Source organism: Penaeus vannamei, chromosome 25, assembly GCF_042767895.1.
Source record: "Penaeus vannamei isolate JL-2024 chromosome 25, ASM4276789v1, whole genome shotgun sequence".
NCBI classification, from domain to species: Eukaryota; Metazoa; Arthropoda; class Malacostraca; order Decapoda; family Penaeidae; genus Penaeus; species Penaeus vannamei.
The window spans coordinates 14,931,340-14,945,945 of NC_091573.1; the positions used below are offsets into that span (position 1 = coordinate 14,931,340).

At 38.4% G+C, this 14,606-nt stretch overlaps 1 protein-coding gene across 28 annotated transcripts in view; it reads left to right on the plus strand.

Annotated features, from left to right (window-relative positions):
• Window positions 1-14,606, plus strand: part of cora (erythrocyte membrane protein band 4.1 like coracle) — an 84,065-nt gene that overhangs the window by 68,251 nt on the left and 1,208 nt on the right. For 26 of the 28 annotated variants that reach the window (XM_070139168.1, XM_070139175.1, XM_070139176.1 and 23 more), the window contains 6 exons: window positions 859-2,091; window positions 2,650-2,760; window positions 3,805-3,936; window positions 4,885-5,028; window positions 5,850-5,954; window positions 8,794-8,892. In XM_070139168.1, coding sequence (XP_069995269.1) covers window positions 859-2,091; window positions 2,650-2,760; window positions 3,805-3,936; window positions 4,885-5,028; window positions 5,850-5,954; window positions 8,794-8,892 — 1,824 coding nt within the window. The other 2 variants (XM_070139196.1, XR_011399585.1) reach the window with 2 other exon arrangements.

The following is a 14,606-nucleotide window of genomic DNA, read 5'->3' on the forward strand; positions in this document are numbered from 1 at the left end:
TAGTGAGGTTATGCAAGAGTAGTTACTTTCATTTCATTTCAAAATTTGTGTTTAATTTTTGTTGGTTGATTAAATTTAGGACATAGTAGATTTTTTTTTTTTTTCCCATAGTCCCTTTTTACACATTCATTTGTTTTTTATGCCTACTGTGATATATTGTAGGAATAACCTGATTTGGTATCACAAGGAGTTGACAATGTGAAAGAAATAAAATGGAATTTAAAGAAGTCAATGGATTTAAAAAGAAGAGAAAAGAGATCAAACAGATATATGTAGTTACCACATAAGGAAAGGCAAGGCTAAGTATTTTGATCTTTTTGTGTGCTACAAGCATATTGTCCACTGTAGTTTGTAAATAGGATATTAAATTTCTAGATTGTTTTTTTAATTTTTAAAGCTAATTGGCATGTTAGGAGTTATTTTTGACCCTACACTATTGGTTTGGTTAGATTTAGTTAAAGATAAAGAAAGCATGCATTCAAAAGCATGGAGTAGCAACCTGACAACCAGAGTATTAGTAGCCAAATAGTCATCAACTGTGACATGTGATTTTGGCATTAAAGCAGCTGAACGGGCTACTGACTTGCCCAACTTAAAAGAATATATATTATTATATTATTTTAGTATATTTTATGTCTGCAGCATGCTTCCTAAACATGGAGTTTTGTGCTAGTTTAATGTTTTAGTTTATATAATTGTTTATTGATTTTTTTAGATTTTTATCCAAGCCATTTGCTGTTATGATGAACGTAAATGCTAGACTTATTTTTTTGTTTGTTTGAATGTTAGTATCTGTGTTTGTGTTTAATCCCCCTCAACACCACAAGTGTTTGCATGTCTCTGTTCCGTCCCGCGTAGAGCGGTGCTCCCCCCTCGACCACCCCCCCGCCTGGCTACAAGACCATGGAAGGCCGGAAATCTGATCGTGGAAAGGAAGAGGATGGAGAAGGAGGACAGGGACCAGGGGACTCGAGTTCGGCTGACCCCCTTGTCAAGACACACCGTACAGTCTTCCAGAACCCGAGTGCAACTGAGGCTGCTGGTTCTCCTGGCTCCCCCCCCTTTACACGGCAGTACTCGTATGAGGAGCTAGAGACAGAACCAAGGAGGCCCTACAGTCCTACTGGCCATGGTTTCAAGTATGAGGGCGGGGCTGCGGAGGGCCAAGGTGATGCCAATGACCCAATGGTGGTGGAGAAGCGGCGAGGGCAGGCTCAGGCCTTCAACTATGCACCAGGAGAGGACTCTAAGGTAGCTGAGACAGCTGAGAAACGTAAAACAAGCCAGTTGGATCAGAGTCCTGGTTCTGGTGCCATGGAAGATGATAGGGGTTTATCATCCCCAGACACAACATTGCCAGAGACCTCAGTTGATGAGAGCATGTTGAACACTTCAGCAGATTCCACTGGCATTATGGCTGGGTTCCTTGCAGGCAAGAAGGGCAAAAAGGACAAGGACAAGGACAAGAAAGACAAAAAGGGAAAAGATAAGAAGGATAAAGATAAGGGTAAAGACAAAGAGAAATCTAAAGACAAAGGTAAAGACAAGGACAAGGACAAGGACAAGAAGGCTGCAGCCAAACAGGAGAAGGACAAGAAAGAGAAGGGGAAGAAGAAGGGACGATTTGGAATCTTTGGAGGTAGGGACCGCAAGGCTTCAACCAGCAGCAGCAGCAGTAGCAGTGACAGCTCAAGTGACAGTTCAGACGATAGCTCAGATGAGAGTGTGGTGGTGGAGAACCGTGAGGGTACCGAGCCTAAGGACATTGATTCATCCATGGTGGCCTCAGACCGATCGTATGCAGCAGACCATTCAAACACATCCCTGATCGTGAACCCTGCAGCAACGAGTGAGCCCTCCTTCACGGCTGACCACTCGGCCTCGGAGCTGATGGTGGACCCCTCTGCGCAGGCCACCCTGGAGGGCGCAGGAGGAGAGCTGACCTCAGCCTCCTCCACTGCACCCAAAATTGTCAAGACCACCACCAAGAAGACCTTCGTGCAGGATGCGGAGGGGGTCTCAGAGGACATTGTCCAGAGAGTCGAAGACCTGGGGACAGGAGAGGTTGAGTTGAACACCCAGAGCCAAAAGGTGGGAATCCACTTGCATTTTTTTGTTTATCTCTCGCTCTATCTCTCCCCATCTCACAAGAGGCGAAACTTAATTTGTATCGCATCATGGGATTGTGATGAATGTCAATTTTCTTTCATTTTGTTTTGTTTTAGACATTTGATTGTTGTCATGCATCCTTTTTAGTGCTGAATCCCTTGCTAGTGAGCATGTTCCCAGATTTAGAGCAAATCCCAAAGCATGTGGCTTTTTATGAATATTTTTGAGTATTTCATAAATCTTTGATATATGATATTGAATCTTGACATAAATATTATCGTCTCTTTTTGTTTATCTTAATTTTAAGTTGCCTTGAATAAATCAGCTTGAGATATGTATATAAAAAGAGAATAAATACACCTTCAGAGAGGTGTAGTCACTCGCTTCAATGCCTCAGTTTCAATACGGTTTATTATGTAAGCTATTTCTCCTCAGCACTGCATCTTAGCGCTGAAAAAAAAAAAAGATTAAACCCAAACCCATTTGTTTGGCTGAATGATGCATGTACATAGCCTTTTTGACTTGGTGGGTTTGCTGCAGGCTGAGCATGCTGAAGGTGAGGGAGAGAAGCCTCATGTTGTAGCTACAACTGTTACCACCATCACGGCCCAGAGCATGGAGGACAAGAGCACCAAGGAACGGACGCAGCAGGTATGTTCTCGAGTACGGGAAGGAGGAGAAAGTGCTTGGGATGGAGGGAGGGCAGGAGGGGGGCAGGCCAGGGAGAGGGGATGGAGTTGTGAAGGGTGTGTTTTGTAAGGGATAGGGAGGCTTCGGTCCCCTTTGCACTTGTGTGCTTCTGCACTCAGTCACATTTACACTCACAATTACACATTCAGGTATACTCTTAACTATACTTATATTCTTTTTAATACTCACATTTTCTCATGTACCAAAATACAGCACAATGCAATATGCATACACACTCACTCACTCACTCACTCACTCACTCACTCACTCACTCACTCACTCACTCACTCACTCACTCACTCACTCACTCACTCACTCACTCACTCACTCACTCACTCACTCACTCACTCACTCTCAATCTCTCACTCTCTCACTCTCTCACTCTCTCACTCTCTCACTCTCTCACTCTCTCACTCTCTCACTCTCTCACTCTCTCACTCTCTCACTCTCTCACTCTCTCACTCTCTCACTCTCTCTCTCTCTCTCTCTCTCTCTCTCTCTCTCTCTCTCTCTCTCTCTCTCTCTCTCTCTCTCTCTCTCTCTCTCTCTCTCTCTCTCTCTGTCTCACTCTCTCTCTGTCTCACTCTCTCCCCTCTCTCCCCTCTCTCCCCTCTCTCCTTCCTCCCTTCCTTTCCTTATTTCCTTTCCTCTCTTGCTCCTTCCTTCTTTCCTTCCTACCTTTTCTACGTCCTTCCTTCCTATCTTTCCTACTTCCTTCTGTCCTTCCTACCTTTCCTACCTTTCCTACTTTCTACTTCCTTTCTTCCTATCTTTCCTACTTCCTTCCTACTTCTGCTATTTCCATTCCTACTTCCTTCCTCCTATTGTCTGCTCCCATCTCATTTCCACTGCCCCATTACTCCCTGTGTATCTCCTTTTTTCTCTCCTCTTCAATTTTTTCTCATTTCTCTCCCTTTCTTCCTCTGTCTATACAACACACACAATTAGTAAAAATCCCAGAAGAATAACACCTAGTAACTTTTTAACTTTCCATCTCCTCACCAGGTCCAAGAGAAGACCTTCGCATCAACCACCATGACGACCGGTACGACGCAGGAGCAGACAGTGGTGACGCAGGAGGTGAAGAAACAGTCACGCTCCATCGCCCCTCAGGATGCAGCAGCCATTGACAAGCAGGTGAGGTTTGAGAAAGGATGGATGAGGAAGGGAGGTTGAGTAAAACAGGATTAGGGCAGGTGTAGACTGTAATGTGTGTGTGTGTGTTTGTATATTGATCAAGAGAGACATCTTTCCTTAAGTTCTCTCTAAACTTCTTTTTTTTGTGTATGTGTGTGTTTTATGGGATAGGTATTTTCCCCCCCTTTTTTTTTTTTTCATAGTTTAATTGCATGTAGATGAGCTTGAAAATTGATGGATTGAATGATGCATTGCTAGAAGTAGCATGAGAAAAGAGGAAAGAGCATTACATCAAAGTGCATTACAATCTGTGTCAACAAGTAAATGTGATGCTCATGTTGTAACCTTGTAACAGCTTCTGTGATTAAAAAAAAAAAAAAAAGCTTTTGTGTATGCCCAATGAATGAAATGAGCTATTTATGTCTCTATTTGGCTTAGCTTATCTCTCCAGAACATCATTTGAAAAGCTCTTGCCATATTAGATAGATTTTTGCCATATTTATTTGTCATGTATGTTTTGAAGTTAGATTAATGCTTGTTCTGTCCTTTTGTTTATCAAAAATATTATCATGTTTTCAGTATTATTACTTTACCCTCAGTATAATTTGTATCTAATTCAAAATGCATGTAATTTTGTTGTTTTTTGTATATATATAGGAGTTTATATTCCCTTTTAACCCTCTACAATTTACTCTTAAGAAGATGATAGCATATGTAGTTAAAGGAGTAGAGTGCCCCCTCCCTTCCCCTGTTCCCTCCCACCTATGATACTAGGCTTCTTAAGCTTCAGTGGTTTGTGAATTAGAAAAAAAGATGGCAATGATGAAGGAAAAGACAAGGAAAGAAAAGAAAAAGAGAAGAGCTCAAATTCCTAATTCCTGCCGCTCTGCATGTGATAACCCTTGCATTAACCCTCCAACTTGCTGAATTCTTCCTCGTGGCGTGAAGGGTCAGGGCGGCCAAGCTGCTACCCCCTACTACCCCCCGGGAGACTTTAGCGGCAATGCACGTGCCCGAACCCTCTCCAGCGGAAGCGACGATTCAGGCACCTCAGTCGATCCCTTGGACTCTGATTATGATTTTGTCAACAAGGTTAGTTTTTAGTTTTATGATTATTTTTTGGTTTTGGTCACTTTTGTTTTTGTTTTTGTTTAAATTTTGGTTTTGTTGTGTCAGGAGATCTCCAGGATTGTGACAAATAAAATGACAGAAAAGGAAAAGTTGAAAATAGTCTTTTCTTTAATGCTCTGTGCTTCCCCCCTTTTGTTGATCATTTATTCTTTATATTAACAGTGTTGTTAGGAAGTCATCATAATTTAGTTTTTTTATTTGGTTTGATGAATTTAGTTTAGACTGTCCCACAATAAGCAAAGTGTTTTCACTTATTTGTGATCAGAAAGACATTTTTAGGTATAATGTTCAAATGATTTAAGACCAGGAATGCCATGGTTTAAGTCATTAGTTTGTTTGTTTTTCTTTTTAAAGCTAGAGCCTAGGAAAACTCATTATACCTTTGACCTGATTTATTTGTATTAGTTGGAAACATTAAATCCCAAATTATTATTTTTGAAGGATCACTGATGAAGCACAGTTAGTTGACATGAGAAGTGAACTGAACAATTACAAGGACAAAAGAATGATGTGAATCTAAGGGAAAGAATAACTGGAAATCAGAATTCTCAAACTTTCACATTCCTGAAAGGGTAACTCTTCTTTCCCCACTTCCTTAATCACAAACAAACTAAAAAAGATAGATAAACAAATGAATAAAAAATAGATGAGAAAAGCGAGTTCAGCCAAGATTTTCCGATATGAGAACTTGAAAATGACAGACTCTGGGGTGAAACAGGTGAGTACAGAGGCCCCTCGGTCCGCCCTTGAAATGAATTAGGAAAAAAAAATTCTCTCCGCAGGATGGCATTGTACCGACTGAGGCCCAGATGTTTGACGCTAGTGGCGTCGACACCTCCACCATGAGCGTGGAAACCCCCCCTGTTGTAGAGACGGAGTTGCGCAAGGTTGGTTGGTGGAGGGAGAACAGTATTTCCAGCTCGTTTGGCTCTCGGATATACATTTTTTTTCTTTTTTGTTACATTTATTTTTTATTTGCACTAGTTTGATGCACTGAGAGTCTTGAGTATGCAAGCAACCAACCATTTATCTTTTTCTTACTCTCTTTCTCTCCCTTGCTTGGTATTGTTTGTTGTGTAATGTTGTTTGAGGCTGCATTATGAGAAGTGTCTTTGCATCCTTTAAAAAGATTTTATACTTTTGAAGACGGGGAATTGCACCCAAGAAGATATCAGTGTCTTGTGGTATTTATTAGTTTAATTATTATTATTATTTACCTTTATTTTTGGTTTTGTATGCATGGATTAAAGATTGCATGAGCATCTCCTTAAATATAAAAAACAAAGAAAAAAATTGCTTCATTTGTAAAAAAAAGAAAAGTATTGCAGCCTCTTTACTTTTTTTTTATATATAATTTCTTTTTATTTTCTGTTATTTGGTTAGTGTGAAGTTATGTTTTTGTTGATATTGTCTTTTACAAAATCATATACTAATTTACCTATTTGATATTGCAAAAAGGTCCTGTTTTGACAAGATTCACTTTCACATCATGTTCATTTATCCTTTCAAAGATTTGTGCATACATTTTATCTTATACAGTTATTGATTATGATAACATTATTGCTGTTTCGTGTATATTACTATATTGGTAGTGTTACAGTTATTATCATGCAGAGCAGCATCAGTATGTCATATTTGTTTAGTTTTATCCTTCTTCTCCTTTGTCTTTTTTGTCTCTGATTAACCTTATTATTATTGACATTTTGTTATTATTATTATTGATATTTTGTTATTATTATTATTATTATTATTATTATTATTATTATTATTATTATTATTATTATTATTATTATTATTATTGTTATTGTTACTATTATCATTATAATTATTACTATTAATATTATTAATGAAATTATTATTATTATTTTTGTTATTATTATTGTTATGTTATTAATTCATAATTCATAATTCATTTTGGTTGATACCCTTATCATTTTGATCATCAGTATTTTATTATAGTTATAGTGGGATTATCTTTGAAATGTTTTGGTTTTATGATTGGCAAATTGGCATAGTTTTGAGTTCATTTTAGTTACGGTCATGATGTTAAACATATAAAAATCATGGATCCCTTGAAATTGAGCAGAATGCGTTTCTACAGTCTATTCAATATTGTTTTATGTATTTTTTTGTAAAAGGGACTTGATGTTACAGTGAATTTTATCTGACCTGGATTGATATTTTTTCTGCGGATTAAAATGTAATATAATCCACATTTGTCATTACAAAAAAAAAATTCTGGTACAGTTGAAATTGATGCTATTGCTGATTTTGAAAATGCTCCAGAAAACAATAAAGAATGTCAGTATTCCAGATGTTGGTTAAGTTTAGTTATATGTAAGCAATAGCTGGCAAGATCCTGCCACAAGTAATGGGGATGTGTTATTGTATCCATTTATTTAGTTATTATCTTTTTTTTTTAATTCTTTGGCAGTTAATTCTCTAAGAAGAAATTAAAATTGTCTGAGGAGAAAAGGAACTGTTCGTAAAAATATTTGATTTCTATATTAATTACATATCTTTGGAAAGTTAAATTGTAGAAAATTTATGTATCAATTCTAGTTAGCTGTGCTTTGGAGGTCTTTGGCAACTTAAGGGATAGTCTTGATTCTTGCTTTTCTTTTTATATGAAATACCATTGGAGTTGTATTATTGCTGTGATAGCATGGCAATTGTCTACTTGCTTTGTAACTTCAAGTTTTTTAATTAGAAAAAAAAAACAGATAAGGGAAAGCCCCGTATTGGCTGTAGTGTGCTTCCATATAGGATACTGCTATACTAGTCAATCGCAAACCATGTCAAGGAGCACAGCTAGAAAGACATTTCCTGTGTATATCCACTATATCATTACAGGTTATTGTTATATTTATTTGATTTTTATATTATTGAATATCATTGTCAATATTATTTATTTTTATTTTTGTTATTATTATAGTTGTTATTATTGTTATTGTTGTTATTATTATTATTATTATTATTATTATTATTATTATTATTATTATTGTTATTGTTACTTATATTTTCATTTTTATTGATAGTGTTATCATTGTTATCTATCTAATTTATTTATTTTATTTTATTTTTTATTATCACTACTACTACTACTACTACTACTACTCTTGATGTTAATGATGCTGTTACTTCTATTTCTTTTACTTTAAGTACCTATCACTTATTGTTATTAATTTTATTATTAGTGATATTATTATCTCTGTCGTTATGATTTTAGTTTTCATTAAAGTCACCATAATTGTGATTATGAACTATCATCATTTTAATCATTGTTCTCTTTTTTTCACACTTTGATCCTGAAAATTGGTAGATTTTAATCTATATACAATAGTAAATTACATCACATAGAAAAACAATTGTCAGGTTTCATTTTTCTCTATTTTTCCCCCCTCCCCTCCTCTTCATTCTCCTCCTCCTTCCTTAAATCTTCTTGTCTTCCATTCTTTTTCAACATTACACAGTAAGAGTTGATATCAGTGACTGAATTTTGTGATTATTTTTATTGTTTAGATATTAATAGTCTCCATGTGTCAGTAGGCTGGTAGTGCTACTAGTTTTGCTCTCACTCATTCACAACTACTCACTCGTGATATGTCATTACCATTTTTCCTCTTTTTTTTTTTCTTTTTTTTTTTATACCCATTGTCATGCAAGTTTGCCATGTGCGCCATCTACAGACCGAGCCCTCAAGTGTGTGGCTTTGATTTCCGCCAGGTGTCTGTGCTGGGAGGAGAGCTTATTGACGAGGAGAATGCCGAGGTGATCAGCTCTCAGGCCATCACTTCCCGAACCCGCACTGTAGAGACCATCACTGTAGGTGTCCTGTCCCATCGTGTCCTGTTTCCTACTCGTGTCCTTTCCCAGGGAGTGTTAGGTATTACCAGTCCAGCCCAGAACACTACTATCATTACCTCTCCCCTCCCCTCCACTTCCTCTACCTCCACCCCAACCTCTCCCTTTTGCCCCACTCCAGGCACTTGGTCACTGATGATGACTTCCAAGTCAGACTTTGTGACTTTTCAGGGAGTGTTTGGCGATGTGACCCCACCTTTAGCTTGCAGCAGTCCTGTGTCCCCAGAAGAGAACCCTGTATCCAGTCATTTAACTGCATCTGCTAACCATTCCTCTGACAGTGTGTCTTATGATCAGTCCCAGGACTCTGCTTTTACGTGTGTGAAGCCCTCGTCCCCCTTGCTTTGTGTTCCCTCACTTCAACCCCCAAAAGTCACTTCAGCACCAATCCCAATTCCGAATGCCAACTTGTCTTCACCACATGTCTCTCTCGCTCCTGTATTCATGGCAACAGAGAGTCGAGTACCATTATTGTTGTCATCACCATTATCATCCTCTGTGCAGAGTATCCCAACACGTGTAACCACACCACAGCTCTTGATCAGTGCCATCCTACCCTTGTTGAATGAATCTGACAAAAAGTCACCAGAGAACTCATGTTCTTCAACCCCTGACGTCTTAGTTCCATCCTCTTCACACTCCTTGTCGGATTTACACCCATCCCCTTTTTCAGTCGCTGTGGAGTGTGCCTCTATTTTACCAAGTCATTCAGATACCTGTAGTAAACTAAATACAGACACCTTATCCTCACATGAGAATCACTCTTTTAACTCAGCATCTATTTCTTCATTGGTAGATCCAATATCTCTCTCAAACCCAGAAACTGTTCCAGCTTCAGGAAACTCCTCTCACAGTGTTCCAGTTTCTCTGCTCTCTTCAGCAGTTAATACAGACTTTGCTAATACAACACCATCTGCTACAACTCAGTCAACCTCTTCAGTTGTTCCAACCTCATTCATGTCAGTGGCAGTTCCTTCAACCTCTATATCATCAGAACTAGGCATCTCAAGCTCACTAAATTCAACACTGGACATCCAAACCTCCTTATCTATGAAGTCAAGTGTCCAAAATATTTCCATGCATCCACTAGATAGCTCAACCTCATCAGATTCAATATGTAACGTCATATTACCACACACTGATTCAGCTTTAGTCAGCTTAGCACCACATGTCTCTATATTATGGAACTCTACAGCAAAGGATACAGTGATGAACACCTCTTTATCTCAAGGTGCACCATTAGTCATTCCATTGTCAACCTCAGGAAGAGACTCCATTGTTCCAGATTCCCCACTTTTGTCCTTGGGTGTTCCAGCATCAGAAATGTCATCAGTTATTCTAACCTCATTAAAAGAGTCACATTGTGTTCCAACTCAGTCAGTCTCATCACTTGGTCTTCAGATATCAGTAATCTCACCAGTTCCAGTTCCTGAACACTCAACACACATTGTTCCAACTGCATCAAGTCCAGCTTTATCAGTCTCTCCACCAGTTTCTTTGATTTTAGAAAAGCCTCCACCAATTGTTCTAGGATCAATTCCCAAAACTTCATCAGTCTTTTCACCAGTTGTTTCTACTTCATTGAATGTAAAGCCAATTGTCGTAAGTTCACCAATTATTCCTTTAGACACAAAAGCACTTTCATCAGTCTCCTTATCTGTTTCAGAAAATGCATCACCAATTTCCTTAAGTCCTTTGAAAGCATCATCCATTGCACAAACCTCATTGAATACACCAATGACTATTACAACCTCATCTGATTTGCAACAGATTGCTTTGACCTCCTTGAGCCTGTCACACACTGTTCCAGCTCAAGGAAATTGGTCATCTGTTGTTCCAGATCCTTCCTCACATTTATATGGTTCAGAACCGTTATCATCATCTGATGCTAATGTTGCAACTTTGTTCTCAACTTATATATCAGATACACAGAACTCAGTATCTTCTTCCATTCTGACAACTCTTGGAACAACCACACATATGGCAGCCTCCCCACTAGTTAGTCCTTGTATAATACCAGATGTTGTGCCTGGCATGATTCCCACTTTTGAAAACCGTCCCCCCCTTTCTTTAGTCCAAGAGCCTGTAATACCAGCTACTTCAGCTGATTCTTCTTCCTCCTCCTCTCTTTCTTTGGATTCATTGGAATTTGCCACAGACATGTTGCCTCTCCTTCACTATGAAGAGGGCATTCCCATGTCCCTGTCAACATTACAGGGTGACCCTATGGTAAGCACTGATGGGAACGAGTTAAAGAGCTCAGAATATAAAACTGAGGTAGAGAGAATACATGTTTCTGTACATGATCCTTTACTTCTCTCCCATTCATCATCATTATTATCTGTTCCCAATGTTAAGCCTTCAGCAACGTTTTCACAAAAAGCTGAAAGAGATGTATTAGAATTATCGGTAACCAGAGCTCCAAAATACAGGAGTGCTTTTAACAGAGGATACACGACAGCTACATATAAAAATCCTAATGTCCTCTTACCTACTCATCATGTGACAAACAACACATCACCTCACACCATATATTCTTCCATCCCAGTTTTAACTGATACCTTTTCCAGTTTGGCAACACCAGATTCAACCTCCATTCTTTATTCATCCCCTCCCTCATTTCCATATTTAATACCATCCTCATCATCAGGATCAGTGATATTAGAGCAGTGTGATTCATTAACCAGTAAACCATGTCAGCATGCAACTGACACTAATATATGTGAAGATCGAGAATCTAGCAGTGTGAATAGAAACATCATTTCATCTCGGTGCATAATCCCTTGTGGGAAAGGCAAAAATAGTTCTATAACAAATGCTTCTAATAGGTTGAAAGCTTATAGGAGTGTCTTGAATAAGGACCAGACATCAGCTGTATATAATAGAGACAGTCCCCAACTTCTTCCATCTGTGACACCAGCTTCATTTTCCAGTGTTTGTTGTACCCCAGGATTCTCAGAGCCCATAACAACTCCCTTTCTATCATCATCCCATGAATCAAGACCAGCAATTTTATCTTTCACAATGCCATTACCTTCTAGTTCACAAGAAAGGTCATACTACGAGACCAGGTCATTGGATACATCACACCATCAGTCAGCCTCATTAATAGATTCTCTCTCTGCATTCTCGAATCTCTCTACTTCAACTGTTGAATCAAATGCAGCTTGCCTGATATCTCCAACAATTGTGTGTTCATCATCATATCTGTCATTTTGTTCATCCTCTTCAAACATTCTGCCAACCCCAGAGTTGCAGAAAAACTCGTCACCACATCCTCAGTCACCACATCCTCAGTCACCACATAAACATGGATTTGCACCTTCAGTTACTCAGAGCTTGCCAGTTAGTGTAAGGTCTTCCAAACCATTGTCACTGTCAGTAACTTCTCTTCCCATTTTTTCAAGTAATCCTTTTGCATATGTTTCTCAGAAAAAAACTTTTAAAGGTTACAGAAGTGCTTTCAATAAAGGACAGACCACTGCTGTTTACACACGGCCAGGTCAGTTTTCTTGTGTATCAACACCAGTCACTTCTGACTCCACAATTAGATCATCATCATCTTTACCAAAATTGACTTTGGCATTGACGGATTCTCTCTCTGCATTCTCTAATCTGTCTACTTCAACTGTTGAATCAAATGCCCTTTGCCTGTTATCTTCACCAACAAGTGTGTGTTCATCATTATGTCTGTCATTTTCATCCTCTTCCAACATTGTGCCAAACTTAGAGTTGCAGAAACAGATAAGTTCAGTATCTGTTAATGTACAAAACTTGCCACCTCATTCTGAATCACCACACAAACTTGGATTTGCACCTTCAGCTACTCAGAGCTTGCCAGTTAGTTTGGGGTCTTCTAAACCATTGTCAGTGTCAGTAGCTTCTCTTTCCAGTTTTTCAAGTGCTCCTTATGCATATGTTTCTCAGAAAAAAACTATTAAAGGTTACAGAAGTGCTTTCAATAAACAGACCACTGCTGTTTACACATGGCCAGGTCAGTTTCCCTGTGTATCAACATTTGTCACTTCTGACTCCACAATTAGATCATCATCATCTTTACCTGATGTGCCTTTGGCAATACCACCATACACAAAATCTAACAACACTGTACATTTGTATCATAACACAGACATTGTATCACCACACAGTTTCACATCAGTCTCATGTTCAGTTCATAGTTCAGCTCTTTCCATGGTGACTCCACAAAAGTTGGCTCCTATTGTTTATTCATCTCCAGTCTCATTTCCCAATTTATGTAGTATTTCCTCTGACATACTCCCAAGCTCATGTAATGCTTCTCAGCAGCATAGTAATGTCAGTGATGTGGTTATACATTCCCCAGATTTAGATCTCATTTCCAGTCACAGAGGACAGGAGAAAGAATCTGCAGCAGAGGAAAGCAGTATCTGCTTTAATGATTTCCCGCACAATTTGCCCCAAATTAAAACCATGTCCCTTAGGCAGGTGACTCCACGGATTAGCAGTGAAGTACATTCTGATCATGCTTCCTCTTTTGATAATGTTTTATCTCTCAATTTTCGAGATCCACCTCATTCTACCCAAGTGAAACTTGTCTCTGATATGTCTTCAACAAAAAGTGAGACAAACATCTTAAGCACCCAAAGAGAAGAGTCAAGAAATGTACATTTTGAACCAAAGTTAAATTCTGCATGTAGTTTTTTATCTACCAGTTGCAAAGGCAGGAGTGAATTCTCAAGCACTGAGTATACAAAGAAAAGTACAGAAGACCAGTGTTTGAAACCCCTTCCGAAGAGTGTGCCAAGGAATGTTCCCTCCACGACTCCGTATGAAAATAGTTACCGAACTGCTTCCCAAGCAATGTACATTATGTGCATAGTTGGTAGTTTCCTTTACATTTGTAGCTTCCCTGCAAGTGAAGTTATTTCCCTTCTCATTTTGCTTCTTGTATTTTGGGCTGGTGACTGACTTTGTATGGAGATGAAATCTGAAAAACCACAGGCCATTTCAAGTATATATTAAATAATTTTAATTTGGTTCATTCACAAGACTTGGGGATATGTGGAACATGTGGTGTTTCGGAATTCATCACTCCTTTACGGGGAAGGACCCTGGTGGTGGTAGATGTTAAGTTTTTGCCTTATATGCATATTTAGTGTGGAATGATTTGATATGATATCTTATGATTTTAGCTTTTTCATGTACAGTGCACCCTTTTCTGATTTCTCAAGAAATTGACACTTCTTTCATTCTTTCCCCAAAGGTTTCAGGTTTTAGAATCTCGTGCACTGAATTATATTTATTGACTGAATTCCAAACATCCCCCACATTGGTTTTGGGCTAAGACCACTGATTGCATAAAATTGTTTTGGAGACACTGAATTGATTTTGTAGGCATCACTTGTTCTTGCACCCTTTCTCTACCATCTATATGATATGATCACTGGGTTCTGTTAATTGCTGACTAAAGTTCCTGCACTGGGAAATGGATTCATTATTTTTTTGATTTCGGCTGATATGGAATTGTACATGTTTGTAGTGTATTATGTGATGGTCTCTTAAAAGATTGGAGATGCAACATGTATGTTTATTTAGGTAATCTTTGTGAAAGAGTTCTCTAAGCAATAAAATTTAAGCTTTTATTTAAAAAAGAAAAAAAAAAATTATCCAGTAAACACAAAATTTACTCAATATAG